The 21,119-nt window shown below is 51.5% G+C and overlaps 1 protein-coding gene across 1 annotated transcript in view; it reads right to left on the bottom strand.

The window, feature by feature from the left end:
* The window catches only part of PLB1 (phospholipase B1), a 140,530-nt gene that overhangs the window by 77,494 nt on the left and 41,917 nt on the right, over nucleotides 1–21,119 (bottom strand). The window contains exons 4-15 of the mRNA XM_078056125.1: nucleotides 20,579–20,645; nucleotides 19,424–19,482; nucleotides 15,920–15,960; nucleotides 15,304–15,347; nucleotides 12,356–12,446; nucleotides 11,966–12,017; nucleotides 10,120–10,206; nucleotides 7,362–7,424; nucleotides 6,597–6,676; nucleotides 6,241–6,316; nucleotides 5,209–5,304; nucleotides 4,054–4,110 (exon numbers count right to left, since the gene is read on the bottom strand). Coding sequence (XP_077912251.1) covers nucleotides 4,054–4,110; nucleotides 5,209–5,304; nucleotides 6,241–6,316; nucleotides 6,597–6,676; nucleotides 7,362–7,424; nucleotides 10,120–10,206; nucleotides 11,966–12,017; nucleotides 12,356–12,446; nucleotides 15,304–15,347; nucleotides 15,920–15,960; nucleotides 19,424–19,482; nucleotides 20,579–20,645 — 813 coding nt within the window. The remainder of the gene's footprint in view (nucleotides 1–4,053; nucleotides 4,111–5,208; nucleotides 5,305–6,240; nucleotides 6,317–6,596; nucleotides 6,677–7,361; nucleotides 7,425–10,119; nucleotides 10,207–11,965; nucleotides 12,018–12,355; nucleotides 12,447–15,303; nucleotides 15,348–15,919; nucleotides 15,961–19,423; nucleotides 19,483–20,578; nucleotides 20,646–21,119) is intronic.

Below are 21,119 nucleotides of genomic sequence, written 5' to 3'. Positions count from 1 at the left end.
ACCTGCTATTCTGCCATTTGGGAAACTCATGTTTGCTGTCAGCCCTACGGCCCACAGGTACTGGGCTCTCATGGCAGCTTTGTCCCTCACCTCCCTTCCGATGACTTGACAAAGGACACAAAAGGCAGGAGGCTACCAGATGGAGTGCCCTGTCTGGCTCAGTCATGGGCTCTGCCATCTTCCATGAAGATTTTAGATTCTTCAGCAATATCTTATCCTGGCATCTGTGCCCCATAAACAAGAAGCAAGGAGAGACCTTTACCCTTCTTGGGATTAGCTCTCACCCAAATGGACAAGGTCAGATAAGAGAGTGTAATTAACGTAACCTTTTGGAAAAGGAGTGGCAACCCTTTAGCTCAAAGGCTGGAGGAGGAATGGGGATTCCCGCCTTCTTTCAGTTTTATTCTGAAAGTGGACACTCCTAGAAACGGGAGGTCCCACCCAGAATGTTCAAGTCTGCTCTCTGCAAGGGAATGTTCAGAGGTGGCCTGCCTTCTTCTCCCCTCCAGTCTTTCAAGGAATTAATCAATAATAGAGTCTGGAAAGAAACTTTAAGAGAGTCACATCTTACTAATTCTGGTGGAATGGACATAGCAGAGCCCATTTTTTTAAGGACCTTAAAGAAGGGAAATTCATAGGCTTGAATCAACACTTTCCTTTAAGAGCCTTTCCCCAAATGTCTCTTGATTAGTCTCCTACATTCTTCCCGCTCCTCTAATGCCCTTTACACCCACTCGGACCCCCTACCCGCCTTGGTGCTCAGAGAGCATGGAGAATGACGTGGCCCATCCAAACGTCCCCTCCCACTCCTCTGTGCCGCGCACAAGTGCATGTAGGCTCTGGGGACGGCGGGGGCTGCTCTTTGTGCTCTCACTCCCCTTCTCAGTCCCGGAATCACCCACATCTCCTCTCCACAGCCTCCCTGCCACACTGGAATTAACTGGAATGTGGGAGGGATGACCTTAGACATTCTCTCCCAGGAGAATTCCCACCCAACTGAGCAATTCCTGAGGGTTCTCACCTGGCCCCACGGCTCCAACGCCTTGCGCGGAGCTTGGCGTACGGTGCGGGGGGGGGGGGGGGGGGGGAGGGGTTCTGTGATTGCTGGAAGGATCTGGGAATCGAGTTCCCCAAGGGTGGGTCTCTTCAGAACTCGTGTTGCATAAGAATTATCAGAAATTATTGAGGAGGCAGCTGCGGCGGTACGAAGGGCCAAGGGGATGAATGATGTCTCCCACCCCAAATCCTCCAGCTTTGTGCCAGGAGCTCAGCTTCAGTCTGGGGGAGTGTCGTGCTGGGGCGGTTCCGGGGTGTTTCGGAAGCAGGGCTGCTCTCCCCCTCTCCTGCAGGCATGTGCAACCTTCCTGTGCCGGCCCTCAGAGCTTACAGGGGCCCTGGGGCTGGGCTGGGGGGAGCAGACACTGGTGTAGCCCGCAGAGCCGCCCCCACCGTGGGGTCCTGGACCGTGGTCGGGGAGAGAAGCAGCAGACCTTGAGCCCCTGCGGTCACAGCGATTGTGTTGGCCCCTCTGTGCTCCCCACGGAGGAGGGTGGTCCTCGTTCAGGGCCCTCTGTGTCTGCGAATGTGGACTTGAATGGACATACCTCGCTTTCATCTCTGTGGTCTCAGCTAAGTCCAGCACAGCAGAGACTCAAGGAGGTGGAGGCAGAGACACTCCTGCCCTCCTCGTGTCCCTAGGAAGACCCAGGAGTGAACCCAAGGGGGAACCACTCATGTATTTTGCCGCAGCCCTCCGAGGCTGCCTGAGGGTCGTTACACCCCTTTGGCAAGTAGAGAAAATGGAGGCCCAGAAAGACCACACGGCTCACCCCAAGAAACAACCCCAAACACGGCTGGAACCAGAACTCAGGCTTTCTGGCTCTTTACCCAGTACCCTTTGCCCTCACCCTTTCTTATGGTCCATGCCTGCAGGAGTGGCCCATGCGTTGTAGCAGCTGTGCCCACTCTGGGAGCCATGGACGTTCTACATTTCACCCCTGAGGAAGCCAGGGGACAGACACACCTAGGGAAGCCCCTCTGTCCCCACTGGCCTGGTGGCAGGGACCTCGAGAACTCTCCCTGGGAAATGACTGGTGCTTGGTTGGACCGGTCTGGAGACCGTGGGGTAACTGCCCACCCAGGAAAGTTGCCCCCTCCTCCTCTGAGCCCTTGTGACACCTACTCTATGTCCTAGTCCTCTGGCCTTGAGTGTGAAACTTTCTGTTCCCATCTGTGGGCCTGCTCAGGCTCATCCTCGTCGTCATGCTCAAGTGGGTTAGAGGGCACCGGGGTGCCATGTGCCTGCGTGAATGTGAAGGCCAGTGCTCGGGCTCATTCACGGCGGTTCATTATCACTGCTGCTTGGCCACCAATGATGATCAACAGCAAGATGAAGGGGTAGAGGGGGAGAAGGAGGCGGAGAGAGGTGGGGGGAGAGAAGGGGAGAGAGAGAGAGAGGAGGGAGAAGAGCCTTTTCCCTGGATCTGCTCTTTCTGGCATTAGAGGGTCTTCATTCATTCTCAGGGCCTCCTGATCCCCATGTTTCCTCTCTCAGCAGACCACCCTCATACTAACTCTTGTTAATGCATTAGCCCCTTCTTTTCTCCAATCCCTTTGCTCCCAAAAGTCCTCTTGCCTGGGAATGCCCATGCTGACCTCGTCCAATACATCCTACAAAGCCAATTGGAATCCCATCCCCATGGGGCTCTCCTGATCTCTCGCCCATATCATTTTTGGGTGTACAGTCTTGCACATCCCTGCTGGCTGAGTTCAAGTTTACTCTTGGTCTTCTGGGTTGCCTGATCCTTCCAGCCACACCCTGGGTTCAGCGAGGGTGGAGGTCATTTGGCATGTCTTCTGTTATCTTCCTCGGACCCAGCATTGGGCAGGGCACGTTGTAGGTGCCCTTCTGTTGCTTGGGAGAAAGATGACATAGGAGGAGGAGGAAAGAGGTTTGGCTGAGCTGGAATCAGCCCTTCTCCCCCGGAGAGAGGGTGGAGGGAGGGCAGCCCCTGCAGGAAGGATCACATTCCTTTTCTCTGCCCGTCCAAGCAGCAGAGTGGGTTTCTGGAGAAATATCCTACCGAAGGGTCAGACCCACTAAAGGGTCCTTGTTCAAAGAAATCAAAAAACAAATCACTGTCTTCTCCAAGGGATGGTGTGAACCCATTGCCATGGGCCATCCAGGGACCCTGCCTGCTCTCCTTGGGGCTGGCTAATGTGTGCTGAATGCAGTGGCTCATGGGTCTCAGCACAGCACGTCTACTGAGGAGATGGGAGAAATTTCTCGAACCAAGGAGGAAGAAAACCAAATTTCCATCACTGGAATTCTAAAAATAGGGCAACTTGGATGGGGAAAAAAATGGCAAAATCAGGTCTCAGTCCGGTGCCCTGGAAATGTTCACAGTTTTGATGTTCTATCCTATCCACAGACTGATCCCAGCTGGCCCTGGGGGCCCTCCGTAGTCTGCGGAAAGCCTGTCATAGGTACAGTAAGAAGAGCCCACATGTGGTGAGGACTCACTGAGGGCCAGGAGTAAGCCACACACGACATGTGTTGGGTCAGGGGTTATGACCAGGAAGTTGCAGAAGGGATGCTGAGACCCTACATTCACACAGCTAATGAGGAGTGGAATTAGGACTTCAACCCAGGTCTTCATCATTCAAAGTCCGTGCTCATCACAGGCACCACCCTGGGACTTTGAGCCACATGATGGTGGAACTGCTATGTGAACCTGACCCCCAGTGCCCCACTCCAAGTGATGTCACCTGCATAGACTCGGAGGAGACACCCTGCCTCTGGGAAGAATAGGACTGTGGTGGCCCAGACCTGGGATAAGGTGAACTCCCCAGGAGGTCAGAGCTGGGCTGTCACTGGGTATGGGAAGGGTCCCTGGTGGCCCAGAATCATCATCCTGGGGCCCTGCAGCCATCCTGCAGCCCCTCCATCAGACCAGTGGGCACAGTGGGTGTGGCGGTGGAGGTCCTTCCTCTCTTCCTGTGTGCCAACCCCCCAGCAGGCACAGCGGGCCCCTGGGGCCCCAAGCCACTCACCATGGTGTTCCAGAGATTCAAGGCGAGTGTGCTGGGATCCTGGAGTGGTCGCTCCCCCTGAAAGAGAACCAGATAAGAGCCCCTGTGCGCCCCTAAGGATGAGGTGACCTGATGCGCACTGTGAAGCTCTCCCTGGCAGAGACGGGGTGGCCCTGACCTGTCCAGACTCTCTCTCAGTCCCATCCCCACCAATAATGGTGGGTACTTACAGGACCCTGTCTGGGGCCAGGGCTCAAAGGTGGGGGCCTGAAGGGGGAGGTCAAATGTCTGGCTGCTCTTTGTTATCTTAAGGCTGTACATACTGAGCTAAACAGAAGGAGCAGGTGACGGGGAAGTGAATCAGGTGTGGTCTGAGTGGGGGTGGGGAGGATGGGGACTAATTTTCCTCCTCTTCCTTTTAAACCACTATCAGAATATCACTGAGGTCGTAGAGGGGACACCATGACTCCAACAGGCAGCATCCAGGAGCCTGGAGGGAGGGAGCATCCCAGATGCACAGTGCTAAAGCCTCAGCGAGAACTTATGGAGCACGCGTGAACCCACCATAGTGCTCATGGTCTGGGCAGCCCCAGTGAGTCAAGAGGCATTCATCCAGTGACCTGGGGGGTGGGTGGGGGCAACTCCAAGAACCCTCCCTCCCAGGAATGGATGTAGAGCGTGCGGACGGGGGGGTCGTGTGGGCTGCCCTGGAGATTCTATCCTGAATAGTCACAAGAGCTAGGAGAGACTGAGGCCTCCTAAGCACCAGTATTGCTCTGAGTTCCATACACATATTTATTTACTCAACGCAATCCTGACAATCAGCCTAGAGGGAGAGAAAGTAACAGCCCTGACTTCACAGATGAGGAACCAAGGCACAGAGAGTGCAAACAACTTGCCCAAAGTCACACAGCTGGCCCGTTCCAGAGCCAGGACCTGCCTGGATCGAGTCCATGCTCTACCTTTGGGCAGCTCTGCTTCTAAGAAGCTACCTCATGGGGCTCCCCAAGCCCGTGGGGGAAACTATCAAGAAAGTATAAGAGAATACCACAGCCCTTCTCCCCCAACACTGTATATACTAGGCTTGGGGAAGCCCAGCCAGGCTGGGGCTTCTGTGGCAGTGAGGGCGGGAGGGGGGAGGCTTGGTTCAGGCTCCTCACGGCAGCCCTCACTCACCGAAGGTGGGGTCTCGTAGAAGGCAGGCTGGAAAACCACCGCAAAGGACTCCTGTCCGTTGTACTTGCTGGAGGCCAGGAGACGGTCCCAGCTCTCCTGAAGAAGGGAGCAGAGAGGTGGGCACCCAGAGCACGAGCAAGACCCAGCTTGCCCCATCCTCCAACCAGGGAGCTCTGAGAGGCCCCAAGGTCAGGATCACCCATCTGCGCTGTTCAGAGTTAAATGTTATTCGGAAGCTCCCCCTTATCTAGCACATCAGGGCCCTTTGATGAACTAAATCAGGTTTTCATTTTCCTCTGAAGCCCCAGCATCAGGCGATACGTGAGATGGACCTGAAATATATTCTCTGGAAGCTCAAGAAGTACACGCCAGCCCGGCACGTGCTAGAGCCCCGTGCTCTCCTCAAGGGCTGGGTTCTGTAGAGGGAGGAGCTGTTAGCCACTCCGAAAAGGTCATGTCCAAAGTGAGAAGAGCCATATGCAGCTTCATGTAGGACTTGCTTCTTAAATAAAAACCATCACGGTAACACAGGTCAGGAGGAACTTGTGCTTTGAGCTGTTTGCTGACAGGGATGATGGTGTCCACTGAGCCATCCCCTGGATCCCTTCTCTAAACCAGAATGGCTCATCTTCCGGAATCCTGACTTGCCCTGGGGCTGTGGTCTAGGAAGGAAGCCCAGCCTGGGCAAAACCAGCTCACCAGCCACGGATGCATGGTGCAGGTGGTGATGGCAACCAAAAGCATTTCAGAATGAACCTGCGAAGTTCTTCCTAATCTTTGACTTTAGGTACCACGACCGCCCTCCCCCCGCAACCAGTGTTTAGTCCCCACTTCACAAAAGGAATACCAGCGCATCGCTGAGAAGAGAATGCAGAGGGGCTCTCTTTGGTCCCTGACTCTCATCCTGAGTTCAGTGGAAGAAGTCCGACATTAAGGAGCTTGCTCCCTCCCTCCTTGTTCCTACCATCCCTGCTCTCCTCCAGAACCACCTGCCCCTGGGGGCCAACAGCCAGCCTCCCAGGGTGGCCTCACCTGATAGGACCACTGTGTCACCACCTTGGAAAGCTTCGAGGTCTCCCCTGAGTCCCTGCAGGGCTCTGCCGTGGGGCTGCCAGTTAAAACAAGCCAGAAATGAGAGTGTGGGTGCCATGTTGGCCATTCAGGCTGCCCATGGGGGAAGTAGGGTGCTGGGGGGGACCCTGGGAGTTGCTTAAGGAGTGTGGAAGGAGAAGTTGGAAGTCTTAGAGGTTCTGGAGAAGGAAGGAGGCACACATCGGGGAGAATAAAGGGTAGGGTCTCCCTCACAGGACTGAAGCATGTGGAGTGCCCCACACTGTGCTTGACACATGGTGGTCAATGAACAGTTTCATTTCACTTTCCCTTTTTACCTGAGCTGAGTCCCTTGGTCCCAGGGAGAGACCATCAGAGTCTCAGAGAGATCCACCAGGTTCACAAATGCTTTGGGGACCTAGGAGGGGACAAGGGAAAAGATGAGCATTTGCAAGGTCACCACGGCTGCCCAGGGGCTTCTCTGGAACCCTGGGTTTGAGCCTTTTTGGCATCTGGTTGAACATGGCGGGCCTCTCCTTGGTTAAAAACCTCCTTTGGGAGGTGTTTGGTTGGGGTCTGTCCAAAGCGGCCAGCACAGCCAGCCCTGCCATTCACCATCTGTCACGGGGACAGGGCATCTCCCCACCCCAGTGTCAACAGGGGGAGCAAGTCCTCAGGGGCAGTGGGCCTGACGGAAAAGCTGCCTCCCTGGGGAGCAAAGGGTGGGGGTGAGAGCTCCCCTGGGTTCTCAGAACTGCAGTGCTCATAAAGGTCACTTTAGAAAGGGAAGGCCCTTGGGCTGTCCCTGCCCCAGACTTAGAGGCTTCAGGGAAGAGGAGGGTCACTGAGACCCTAGGGAGGAACAGTGCTCTAGCCCTTCTTCCTCCCCAGAAGCCTCACTCAGAAATGTCCTTCTCCCTTGCGTCTAGGTTTCCCTCCTGAGTCCATTTTCCTAATCTCAGTGGAGGGCCACTTGAGAATAAACTGGCACCTGCCCCATCAACCCTTGGAAGGGCAGCTTCCGTCTCGCTGCCCAAGATGTAAGCAGGGAAGGGCAGCTCAGGGCCTGTGGTCCCCGGGCACTGGGGAGCTGCAAGTCTCACCTCCTGGTGCAGGTAGTCCAGAGCCCCAGCTAGCACGTCCAGGCCTCCCGCCGCGTGCCTCTGCTGGGAGAGGAGAAACGTGCTGAGCGCAGCTGGGGATGGGCGCTTGGGTCTAAGGATGCGCAGGTTCCTGCCGGCCTGTCCCTTTCTCTCTCCACCCCCTATCTGAGTCCTTAAGTCCAGGAGTAATTGGGTTCCCCTCCCCTTTGGACCTGATTTTCTTCAGAGCAAAGTGATTCCATTAGCCTTTGGGACTAAGTCTGGTCCCAGATTTTTGTCCATTATCTCACTTCCCCAACCCATCACTCACCAGGAAAAACCAGACTCTCCCAAATGGGAATTTCCATGGCAGGGAAGGGCAAACCAAGGTCAGGGCCACTCTAAAGCTCACAAGGAGGGAGGGGACACCAGACTACTCCCAAAGGCTGATGGAATCAATTTTATCTGAAGAAAATCAGGCCCAGAGAAGGAAGACAATTAACCCCTGGATTTAAGGACCCAGATGGGTCTCAAAACTTCTACATGGCACCCTTTTATCAGACCTCCCCCTGTCACATGGGCCCAGGGAGAAAGGGCTCAGGGAAAGAATCTGAGCCAGCTCCTGTTACTGAGGATTTCAAGACACCTCCTACCCACCCAATTCTTTGTTGGTCATGAAAATAAACAAACAAAGGAGAGGACCTCAAAAATCACCCTGGTTTACCTTTTCAGGGGGAAAAAAAAAAAAGAAAAAGAAACTAATAAATTTTACAACAAGGCAAACTCCTAAGCAGCCTGCAAACCCGCTGTCCCCTGAGGCGACTTGGCTCAGACAGAATGACATGGGAGACTGAGTTCCCTTTCTGTCTCCTGGGGGGACAAGGCAGAGACTCTGGAGACAGCTGTCCATAACTGGAGCTGGAAGAGCCCTGAAGGGCAGCTCCCACTCCCGCCTCCCTGCTTTGAGCAAAGGTGTCCTCTCAAGGCCGGCTCAGCCTGCTCTGTTGCCATAGCCAGAGACAGTCTTTTGTCTGTTTCCTGCAGTCTAAGTGGGTCTCTCCCTGAGCATGACATTCAGCATCACACTTTCCCTTCTGAGGCGTCTTGGGAACTCTGCCTAGAAAGGTCCTTGCTGCCCATCTTTACCACATTCAGGGCATCCGTCTTCCCTAGGGACCCCGGGGGATCCCTGTGTGGTTTGACCCTGATGGCAAGCCCTTAGTCGGGGTGGTGGCAAAACAATAGTTTATCTTTGACTTTGATGTTTTAGTTTAAAGGCAAAAGCATTTGTGCATCGTTTGTCCAACTGAAAATAAAATTGAATAGTGCGTAATGGATACGTACACACAGAAATGCGCTGTGTAGGCAAGAATGCTTAAAGGCATACATACACGAAAGAACACAAGAATCCACATAGGAATGCTTGAATGGAAGTAATGTGTATTTATCTTTAAGGAATCATGAATGAGTGTAAGCATCAATGAATGCATTCAAACATTTTTAAAAAATCAAACAAATGCTAGCATAAGCAAACTCATTACACATACAATAGCACATGCCTGCAGGTAAGAAGAGAGGATGGATCTGTGCATGACTGGGTAACTGATGGATGGATGGATGGATGGATGGATGGACGGATGAGTGGATGTGCAGAGGAATGCAGCAATGCCTAGATGCTCGTTTGAGCACTTCAATGCATGAATGCATAAATTCATGAATAAACATTGGTGTGTATAATGACCAGAGCAGAGAATAAACAGGGCATGGAAATTTCACTTGGTGCTGGAGACAACGGGGAGTAAAGTAGAAAAATTAGGCTTCAAGATCTATGTGCTACAAACCCAGGAGGTCTGCAGGAATACTGTTCCACAAAAGCTGGTCAGGGAACGTGGGCCTCCATCAGCATTCTCCCAGGGCCCAACATCAGTAATGGAAGGGGAGGGTTGATGGTGGGCTAGGAGTCAGTGGGAGCGTAGGGCATTTGAAGGAAGGCAAGGGCATGTGTTGTGGGAGAGGGGCCACAGGAAAGAGGACAGCACCTCAAGAAACCCCATCCATGCCTGTGCCATGGTCTGGTGGCAGCCCTGGGAGGTGGCTGAGTGAAGAGTGGGCAGGTAATTGGTCTGCCACCAGGGGCTTACGTGCCTAAGGTTCAGCTCCTGAAGAAGAGTCTGTGAGCCATTTAGGTCACCATAGCCTGGGTATCTAAACCACTCCTTAGACTTTCAATTGATCTTAACTGGGACTAATCTCCAATAAAGACTTAAATCATAGATAGTCACCTACATTAATAGAAAGCACAGCCACACGTTTCATGTCGTGTTCCCAGGAATGCCAAAGAGCCCGGAAGTTACAGTTTACCTACATAAACACTAGCTTCCCCTTACCATGAGAGGCCATGGGCCAACAGGTGATAAGAGCACACATATCCTGCTTTATTTCCCAAATTCAGCACTTAAATACAATCAGAGCCACAAGAGACAAATGATTTTTAACTAGGAAGCTGATTTTCCTTAGTCACAGAATAAACACTGACTCAGCCTCTCTACACCTCAATTTCCTTTTCCTGATATGAAGGATGGTACGTTAAAAACATTCCTTCTGTATATGGCTCCTCGAGCCCTTAGATATTGACACCCATTAATTATCTGTTTGCCCAAGTTCTGAAACAGCTACCACCAGGCCCAGCCTGACAGGTATAGACCAGGTGGGCTTAGGGTCGTTCCCACTGCCCTCATCCCCACACCAACAACCCTCTGCCTCCCAGCCTGCAGTTTACCTGTTGGGTGGAGGGACAGAGGTGATCCCGGCTTGAGTTACGGAAAAACACATTGATGAGCTTCCAGTCATTTTGAAAGTCAAGTTGCTGGAAAAAAAAAAAAAAAGGGCAAGAGCATAAAAAGAGAGAGTGGTGAGACTTGGCATCAAAAGAACTGTTTTCAAGTTGTTCCATCTTATGACCCACACCCATAAAATCATATTTATGATTTTTTTTTCAAAAGAAGTACATGATAGGAATCTAATGCTGTACAACTGCCCTAGAAGACAATTTGGCAAAATGTATCAAAAGCTATTTTTTAAGGGCATACCCCTTGATCTAATAATTCCATTTCCCAACATGTATTTTAAGGAAACAAGGATACATGAGAGATTTAGTTGCAATGATGAAGACTTGGTTATAAATGTGAAAAATTGGAAGCAACATAAATGTCTAAAATAGGGGAGTGCTGTGTAAATTGTGGGACACTCAGAAGATGTGGCCGTTAAAAGGATGTTGGAAAATGTAATTATTGTCATGGGAAATAGTACACGGAGAAAAGCAGGTTATAAAAAGTATCTACATCTAGTAACTTGCCTGTTTAATAAAACATATACAGACATCTGTGCTGAGAAAAAACATGGAAGGGAATATATACCAAGTTGTTAACAGTAATGATCTCTGGGTATCAGGTTGAAGGATGATTTTAATATTCCTTTTGTTTATCTGTGTTTTCTGATTTTTCTCTAGTGAACATGTACGAATTGCAGAACAAAAAATAAACCTTCATTTTGTTTTTTAAGAGGCAACACGATACACTCGAGGAACCCTGGACTGTGGCTCAGGCACTTTAGATGTTAGCTCTAACTAGCTGTGTGGACTTGGGCAGGTCCCAGACTTCTGGGGACTTCAGTCTCTTCATCTGTAAAATTACGGGATTGGGTTCAGGATCTCCCAGCCATTCTCCAGAAGGTTATGACTATTCCAGAAATTCTGGAATTCTCCCAGTAGGAGGAAGCATAACTCCTGCACCTGTCACTGTTCCTGTAGAACCTGGAGTGAGCTGGCTTTAATCCCCGAACTCTCTAATGAATGCACAGCTGGCTGAGACAGCATCGTCCCCTGGTTCCAGGGGTCTAGACTCAGGGCCCGGGGACAGCCAGCTGGGAAGCAAGATTTGCCTTGATTTGGTACTTGTCCATAAGGAGGGCACAAAAGATCAGAGGATGCTTATTGCAAACTCATATGAATTACCCAGTAAAGAGTATCTGAACTGGTAGGAGAACAGGTAGCAAGACCTCAGCCTGTATGTTATATCACTTCCACCTAAGAACCAAAACGAATATGGTACTAACAGCAATCATCACCCCAGTGACATTTACAGCTATAGGCTTTCAATGAGCAATGCTTCTGTGCCGGGCACATCTGACACCCGCATTGAATCCTCCCTAAGCCTGTGCTGCAGGCTCTTTTATTACGCCCATTTCATAAATGGGGGAACTGAGGCTTGGAGCGGTTAAGTGCCTTACCCAGCAACACACAGCTAATAGGCCGAGAATTCAGGATTCGTACTCAAACCGTCTCCCCTGGAACCCAAGCTCTCAACTCTCTCCCTAAGTGTGAAGTCATTTTTATCTGCTGACGTTGGGCAGCACTACACTGTGAACGTAAGGAGTGGCCCTGTGTTTTAATGGACTCCAAAGACTCGCCATGGGAAGGGCATCTTTGGAGGGTCCTGGCCACGATGCTTGCTGGGTTCAGGGCACGGTGGCAACAGGGGCCATGCACCCCCCCCGCCCCGGTGTGTTTGGCCTGATCGCCTCGAGCAGACACGGGCAGCCCCAACCTCGGTGAGACGGGTCCTCACCTGGTCCTCCTTCAGGCTCCTCACCAGTTCTTCTGCCTGCGCCCGCCAGTCTCTGCACAGAGGGAGGGGGCAGAGAGAAAAACCAGTTGGCTTGAACTTTGCTGAGGGCCAGAAGCTTGCCCCTGGCCCCAGCGCAGGTGCCGGTCTCAGAGCCTGAGGCCACACTGCTCCGCCCCTGACTTCTGCAGGGCAGACACGGACCTGATTTTTAAAACGAGGCCCATCAGGCAGACTGAAATCCATGCAGGAGATGCATTTTGACTTTGATCTAATACAGACCTTTCTTTCTAAGCCTCTTTGACTTTGCCCACACCCCACCCTGCACCCCGCCCAGGTGCCCAAGACGGGCAGGAGGACGCGGCCCCAGAGAAAGCCAGAAATGGGACTTACTCAACACCAGGGTGGGGTACCACTCTCTTCCCAGGAACACACAGGGGCCTCAGAGCAGAGGGGTTGAAATATCTGATGAGGTCTGAAAGGACTAAAGAGAGAGCTGCTTTGAGGCTGTGGTCCTCCCAGCTGGAGGGGATCCATGAAGGCTGACGCCCATGGGCTGAGCGGCGAGGGGGGGCCGCGCCCTTCACACCCTTCACAGCCACCATCGGCTACGAGGTCAGCCTGAGTGGGCCGCTGGAAGCGAATGGAGCTAAAAGCCAGCATCTGTCAAGTGCTAGGCCAAGCCAGTGCTGAGTACCCTACATGCACGAAGGGGAAACTGAGTCTGGGAGAAGCGGAGCAAGCTACTCAAGGTCTCACGGTAAACTGAAGCTGCTGGGATTTGAACCAGGGCTTTTAAACATCAAACTTTTCACTGTCGTGTGACATTGACTCATTAGGGAAAGTGTGCTGGGACAGGGACCTGGGGAGGCTGCCTCCCAGCCCCCCTTCCTCCTCTTGAGAGTGACAGCAGGGCGGGAAATCTCCAGGGAACATACGTCCCAGAGCTGACAGCCAGAGGACCGCTAAAAATAGTGCTGTCAGGAGCAGTTAAGTTGTGTCTTGCTCCCGAGAGAGGAGAGGGCAGAGCCTGGAGAGTGTCAGTGAGGGAGATGCCTCCCCCCACCCGGGTCCCCCTCTCCTGTTGTCCCCATGCAGAAGCGCCTGGGGCTTTGTGGGAGCACGCAGCTGGCACTGGGTGGCAGGAAGTCAGGAGACCAGCCTCTTGGCTTTGTCCGCCTGGGCGGCCACCTAGGTCACATGTGACTCGGGCTTGGTCCTCAACCCCAACTAATGAGCTTCCTTTTCTGAGTCCTGACAACTTGAAGGAGGAGCCCCTTCCCACATGTGGGGAGAAAACAGGAAGTTCGGAGGCCAGCTGCAGACGACAGGGACAGTGTGTGCACCTGCGTGTGAGTGTGCGTGCGAGTGGGTGGCTGGGGATGGAAGACACTTTCCCTCCTTCACTGCAGGAAAGTCTGTGAGAGCAAATGACAAAACACGATACCTGGTGCTAGGTCTTTGAAAGAGCTTTCCAAAGTAGAAGTACTTGCACTGTATTACTCCTTTGTGATCAGACGTGACCGTGGAGCTTTTCACGTAAATCTTCCTGTCATTTTGTTTTAGGCCTGCTGTGAACCTCATCTGTCCTTGCTACCTCTCTCTTGGTTTCCAGTGGGGTCAGGACAAAAAGCACAGGCTGCGGGCACCTGCGTTCAAAGGGACTCTGCCACATACTGATCGTGTAACTTTGTCTGTGTCTGTGTACCTCCCCAAGACTCAGTTTTCCCATCTGCAAAATGGCCATGGTGGGCGAGGGCATGACTAGATTTGAAGAGCTCGGAGGTTTTGGGATTGAAGGACAGGTGGGCTAAGCCAGATGAAGTTGGGGCCAAGCCCAACATACCACTGCACTGGCCTGGATGTCCCTGGAGCTCCTTCTGCTCGGCAGACCCGTTTCCCCTCTGCTGGCTCGGCCACCCACCTGAGCTCCCGGGTGTCCACTCCTCCCCACTTTCCCTATGCAGTACCAGCAGCTACAGGTGAGTTCTGCCTTTGGGGACAGTCAGGTGCAAAATCTGCTCTCACCGCCCTGCCTTCTGCGGCAGCACTGGCCAATGAGACTCCTGGTCACTCTGTCGAACGAAGGGCAGTCGGGACTTGTTACCACGTGGGTAAGGGACCAAACAGTAGCGACAAGTTGAGAAATCAGGTAAAGCAGCAGCTGTATTTATGCTTCAGAGGCTAAACTATATCCCATCTTCCCAAACCCTCCAAATATACCACTACATTCTTTTTCCTACCATTTAAAGGTCAATAGGGCCAAACTGAGGCAGAGCTGTGACAGTCACTGAGTCAGTGGGAGCCTCCTCTTTTGGAATGCTTTGACCTTCTGCAAGGGGATCCTCCAGCCATTTGGGCCCCCAGTATCCCCTCACCTGTCAATCAGACCCTGGAGGGCTGGACACCAGGCCCCAACCTTCCCTGCTAGATGATGAGGGCTGAAAGGACGGGCCGTATCTTAGTCATCCCTGTCCTCTGCCGAGAACCTAATAATCCCCAGGCCCTTGGAGGAATTCGCCGGCTGGATTGACAGGGCACTACCTTCCTTCCTTGTCATTGTACCCGCTGGGGTGTCAGCTCCAGAGGTTTTCTGCTCTAATTAGGAAGTGAAGGGTGGTTTCCTTGTTCTTGACTTGTGAGCAGCAAGCATAGGCGACTAACATCCCGCGAGGCTAATTAAGCTGGCATGAGGGACTCGGGGGCTTCCGAATGACTTAATACAGTTGTAAGGGACCTCAGAGAGTAAATGAAAACAGCCAGGCCACAGATGGCGTATTCATAAGCACATGCAGATGTAAAAAGGCCAACATGTTAACAATGATCATCTCTGGGTAGTGGGATTGCAGTTAATTTTTATTTTCTTCTTTTCATTGTCCTGAACCCAATTGACATATTTATTTTACAAGTAAGGGAGATACTGCAAAATGAAATGGGCTGAAAATGAGACTTGGATCTTCTTGGTGTGGGGAGAAGGGAGTGAGAATGGTGGACACTTTCCCTCGAGGAAGTGCTAGCAGTCCAGCCCTGTGGTCCTGGGGGACAATGAGCTTCAGGACTCTGCTGCCCTTCATGTCTCCGCCCGGGTCCCTTAACCTAATGCCTCCTGGCTTCTCTTTGCTCAAAGACCCTCGGACACAGTTCTCATACCCCCCACCTTTTAGGGCATGTGACTTGCCATACCCTGGTTCCTTATCTGTCCTCTCAGGATACCTCCCTACTCTCCTCAGGCTCCATGAGGAAGTGGCCACTAGGGTACACTCTCTTCACTAACCGAAATGTTGCTGTGTTGGGAGGGATAGGGACAGTCTGGAATCTGGCCGTGAAGACATAGGACTCACCTGTCACCACTTCTATGCACGTCTGCTGTGGCCTTCGGTCAGTCCTGCAGGTAGAAGCAAACACGCAAGCATCAGACTGCATTTGTCAACGTTTTCCCTCAACTGCTGTGGTCTCGTTCATAACAAGCTGCAGCTCAGCATTGCTCTGGTTCTGGATTTATCCTTCCTGGAGCTAGAGACACACTGCAGATGGCTATGGAGCCACCAAAATGGGGTGAACAGCTTTGTTGGACCCTCCTCTAGTCTGGTCCATAGCTGGAAAGGGATGCAGCCCCCAGAGTAGAAGGAGACAGACCCTGGTCCAACCGTGCCTGCTTCCCCACAGAGCAGAGCAAGGAGACGGTGGGAAGCAAGAACGAAGTACTCAGCCCTTCCCACGTTTCTTCCCTAGTCACCCAGAGGACCCAGGGGGATTTGTGGGCACAGGAGTGTTGGACTGGGAGGCAGGAGGTTTTGTTCTTGTCCTTGTTCGGCCACCTACTCCCAAGGGCACCTGGAGCAAACCATTTCCGCCCCCCAACCCTTGGGTTTCCCCATCAGTGAAGCCAAGAGCTGAGAGCGGATCCTATGCAAGGCTCCTCTCAGCTTGAGGGCTCTGTGGTTCCAGGGTAGTTACCATTTTTGCTTCTCCAGGTCGACGGTCCTTGAGTCTGGAGGCTGGAAAAGATAGGAGGCATGAACAACCCAGCCAAGGAAGGCGGCAGAGCCTGTCCTTGGGAGACTCCAGCTGCCAGTCAGATACCCCCTCCCACCAGCAAAAGGGAGCCCACGGGTCCAGAGAAAGGCGAGTCTGCTCACGAATGTCAAGCTTCCTTGGCAGCTTGTGGGTCAGAACTCAGAGCACCTGAAGGTGTGAATGTTTTCTTCAGAACCGGAGACAGGGACAGGAGAGCATAGATTTAAATGCGGCTATGTAGACTGTTAACCTCTCCTTAGACACACAAGGGATTGTTTTATTGTGTGACTGTTCTAATCTGAAATTTTGTTTATTGCCGGTCTCCCCAGACTCAAAAATGTAAGTGCCACGAGGGCAGGAGTTTGTGCCCATTTTGTTCTGGACTGTATTCCTTCTACCTAGGACGGCGCCTGACACATCCTAAGTATTCGATCAGTATTTGTTGGCTAAATATTTTTTGAATGGACAAAGTAAGTTTCTGATTTTCCTCTTGGTAAAATGCTGGACAACACAGGACACGGTCTGCCAAAGAGGCTCCCTGGCTGGAGGACTGAGGCGGGACCCTGGGAGGCACCGGGGAGTTGTGTCCTCTGCAGGGTCCCAGGGAACTTAGGAATTGTGCCCGGTGCATATAGAAAGTACTCGGTATGTATTAGCTATTGTCAGTAGTAGTATTTTCACAGGTCCTGACACAAATTTTCTCTCTCAGAATTCCTCAAAGACAGTGTCTCCAGGTGTGGTGGTGACAGGTGACAGTTGTACCCACACTGCCTACACCCAGTCTGCTGCTACTTCTCTTTAAAGAGCCTGTCTGTCCTTAACCACCCAGCTCAAATGACAACCAGTCTATAAAGCTGGGTCACCCCTCTGGAGCCTTCTTGGGAGGGCAGGCTGACCGCAACCTCCCTCTGAGTGGGATGGAGACTTTTACTCCTCAGTAAGGGGTTTGAAAGGCAAAATTTCCCAGGGAAAGGCAGCAAGTTAAACAAAAATCCCACTACAGTGCTAGTCAGGAATCAGAAACCAGGATGGCAGGCAGGTGAAGTCTGGAGGGAAGGCGGCTCCTGGGCTGAGGCAAAGTGGACAGCCTGTGCCCAACCAAAGGGGATCTGAATGATAGCAGAGCTCTTGCCTAGAACAAGCTTGTTGGGGCTGGTGAGGGGAAGGAAAGGGAGAGAACAAGAGGAACAAGGTGGGGGTGGGGCCGGCGAAGAGCTCAGTGAGCAGTTCCAGAAAGGGAAGGCTGGGACAAACCCAGCAAACTCCTATGTCTCCATCTTGCCTGCGGCAGCCATATTCTTCCTTGGGGAATGCACGATGGCGCTAGAGATGCAAACCTAATTAAGACACAAACCCTGTCTTCAAGGAAATTGATACAGTGGATTGTAACTTCCCTGGCATGGAAAATGTCTAGAACTCTTAGGTAGGCAAACAAAGCAAAATAAAAAACAAATCACAGATAGTATGTTGCAGTATAACCCTATTTTGGTTACTCTCTCTCTCTCTCACTGTATGTAGTGTGTGTGTGTGTATTGGGGCCAAATAGGTGATCAAATGAAACCCTCAATTTTTTATTCTATGTACATGTGTTTTATTTGATTTTTTTCTTATAGTGAACATGCATCACATACGTTAGCTTGCAAATCATTTTTACAAACATTTGCAAATCTGATCTTTAACGTTAGGTGAGGAAAACTTGTCCAGAGCAATTCAATAAACACGGGCTATAGGCACAGGTAAGAAAGATTGTGCCTTGGTGACAGAAAGCTCCAGGAACTCGAAAGAAAAAAAAAGTACCAGCATTATGAACTCTTTTCTTTCTAAATTCACTGCTTTCCAGGATTTTTCCCGGACCTGATAAACCAGGCTAAATTCACCACCACAGGCTCTGGGCACACAGGAAGGCTGCCTCCTTGGAATTGCGCTCTCAGGTTTTACCCTGGACGCTGGGATGCCCGTCGTGTGAGGGTAACAATCAGGGATGGGGTGCCAGGCCAGCTCACAGGAGGAGAAAAGGGGAGCTGAGTGACAGGCAGGAGCTCTGGGGTCTGCATAATTCATGAGCGAGAGAACTCCTGCGGAGCTGCCACCAAAGAAGGGACATCACGAGTCACCAACGCTACATGGCTGGAACTTTAGAAGCCTGCCGCAGTGCGCTCCCTCCAGTGAACTTCCCGACCCAGATGGGAGGGTTCCAGTCCTCCAGCTCGGGTCACCCACGTCCCGGGGCAGGGTGGGGGATACGACACAGGTGCTCTCCATGACATAAAGCCTCTTTTCTCCTTTACCTCCCCTTCCACATCTCTCCCGCTAGACCTCTCCCTTCACCCCCATCAACACACTGTTACAGTCACACCCAGCACCGAGAAGGAGGTCGAGGGCAGGAGGCCCTGCTGCCAGGTTCCCCTGGCCCTGGTCTGTTTGCTAATGTCAAGGCTGGTTCTTTCTGGAGGGCTGGCACAGTGCCTGGGGAGGGGGCCGGGGCTGGCAGTGAGGTGGCCGAGGGGGATGGCGGGGGTCCGGGGGAAGGGGCGGAGGTTGCAGGGAGGACAGCCTGCAGCAGGGACAGGGGAGGGCCACTGGGAAGGAGCCTCAGTAGGTGGAGGAGGGAGGAAGACTCTGAAGGGGATGGTGGTGGGGGATGTCTCCGTTCCGGTGCAGGGGTGCAGCCGCGGGGCTCTGAGGCAGAGCGGAGAACGCTGGCCTGATGGGGATTCTGTTCAGTGAGGGCTGCTGGCCCTGGGGGCGGCGGGGCTGGGGACCCTCCCTGCGACCAGGCCGGGCGGGGCTGCGGGAAGCCAGCACTGACTACGGAATCGTGTTGACGTTCTGCGCTGCTCTCCAACCCCCTTCTCTCCAGACCCTCTCTTTCTGCTTTTCCCTCTCTCCTCATTCTTTCCACCTCTCTCCTTGCTTTCTTTCTCCTTTACCCGACAATATAAAATAGGCCACTTAAAATCTATTAGCAAAGCTGGGTAGATTTTTTAAAAATTTACCAACCAGGTAAGGACATTTTTTTTCTTTATCTCATAAATAAAGCTTAAGAAATATAAAATAGGCCACTTAAAATCTATTAGCAAAGCTGGGTAGATTTTTTAAAAATTTACCAAGCAGGTAAGGACATTTTTTTTCTTTATCTCATAAATAAAGCTTAAGAAATGATTTCTAAAATTCTGTGTGATCTTTGACTTAATTTATCAATTGGTTTAATTTATTAATGAGAACCTTTGAAAGTTTCCACATATTAATGTAAAAGGAGGCATTCATTTGATATTAAGAAAGAAAAACAAAAAGGACACAGACCCTCTAGGTTTTACAATGTCCCCAAGTCAGAGAATGTTCTTCTCTCCCAAAACAAAACATCCTGCCTGGCTACCAGGAGTTCAGTCTGAGGCTTCCAGTCCCAAACCCTGACTCTCACCTCTGTCTCCTTGAAATACTCACAGTTTCCACGTTGCCCATGGCTGCCACAAATTTAATATCAGAAGGTCTCACAGAGTGGACTGCAAAGACAAGAACCCATTTGAGAAGGTCAGATCTACCTTCCCCAAGGTCTTAGCCAAAGATGCCAAATGGGAGGGGCAGACCCACATCCGCCAGCCTGAGGTGGAATGCTGAAGACCAGGAGGTCACTGGGACCCATAGGAACCCCTCTGGAAAGAGGCTCACTCTTCTCTGCAAGCCACAGGTGTCCCATGGAAAGTCGCTCATGGCCCTCCTTTTCCCTCCTGCCCGGCCTTCTTTCTATCTCTTGCTTCCCTCTATCCCTTGGCTCTACATTTCTGGGCTCCCATTAATACGTAAAGGGTATCAAGTTAAAACGCAAACCACCTGGGTACAAAAGGGATCATGTTAGCTTGAGTGTCAGAGAACATCGCTCAAAGTCTGTGAACACACATAAATGTCAGACGCAAGCTATATGCAAATGATACACCAGGAAGCCTCCGTGACCCACCTGGGCCACCAGCATTTTTAGGATTAAGTCTCCCTAGAAACCACTGACCTCCTGATCATGTTACAGGGCCATTAAAAGTAAACCTCCTAAAGAAACCGTTTCCTAAGAGGTATATTGATTTCTTTTTCTAGCTACACTCCTTATATAATGGAAGAGTAAGAATAGCATGCTTAACTGGAAACTCTAATAAGTTAGGGCAGTGCAAACATAAGCAAAGCCATTAAACACAGTCTGTAATGCAGCCATTTAATAGGATAAAGCCAGAGAAGACAGCCAGCTCCAGAGCAACACTCATACCATCCAGGTGTTAGACAAATCTAGCCCATTATAGGAGAAAAATGTCTACGGCAGCTACTACCGCTTACATCCAGGAGGGCAGGCGAATGACCAAGCTCCAACCCACACCCTCTGCACCCCCAGAGGGGAGCTCCCGGCGGTCACCCTCACCAGGGTGGCCATGTTGGTTTGATCTCTGGTGGCCCTCTACAGAAACGGCTGAGGGGAGAGGAGGAGGTGTGAAGGATGGGGGCTGGAAAAGAGGCCTGAATGGCCAAAAGATGCAAGAGGAGTAGGGTCGGAGCCTCTGTTGGCCACTCCAGGGAGAAACTGCCAGGCTTCCAAGCTCATGGCTCGGGGCCACATACCTGACTTAGGAGGCACGCTGGATCCTGACTTCTCCGAGTTGCATGGGAATGGAAAATTCTTCAGTGTCTGCAACCGAAACCAAACATCAGAAACATCAACTGCCTTATAAAGAAATATGGCAGGTCCTGAAACCTCGGTGTACTTTGACCACGTACTTGTCTCCTCTAGGCTCAAAATCTAGAAGCAACTATGATTATCCGTAGTCATGTTCATCTAACTCCATACCCTGTTCACCTAGTAAAAGGGGACGTGTGTCTACTGACAATGATCTTAGCAAGTGGCAGGTAAGGATGCCTCAGAACAGTTGGGGGGAGGTGGGGGGCAGGGAGGAAAGAAAAAAAAAAGAATAAAAATCAATTCTTGGGATGATGAGAAAGACCTGGAGACAGAGAGTGGTGATGGTTGCCCAGCAATGTGATTGTCTTAATGCCATTGAATCGTACACTCAGAAATGGTGAAAATGGTAAATTTTATGTTATGTGTATTTGACCACAATTAAAAAAAAATAATTAAGAGACTAAATATATATATAGACTAAAT

This window comes from Halichoerus grypus, chromosome 10, assembly GCF_964656455.1.
Source record: "Halichoerus grypus chromosome 10, mHalGry1.hap1.1, whole genome shotgun sequence".
Classification (NCBI taxonomy): Eukaryota; Metazoa; Chordata; class Mammalia; order Carnivora; family Phocidae; genus Halichoerus; species Halichoerus grypus.
This window is presented reverse-complemented; position numbering and strand designations above follow the sequence as displayed.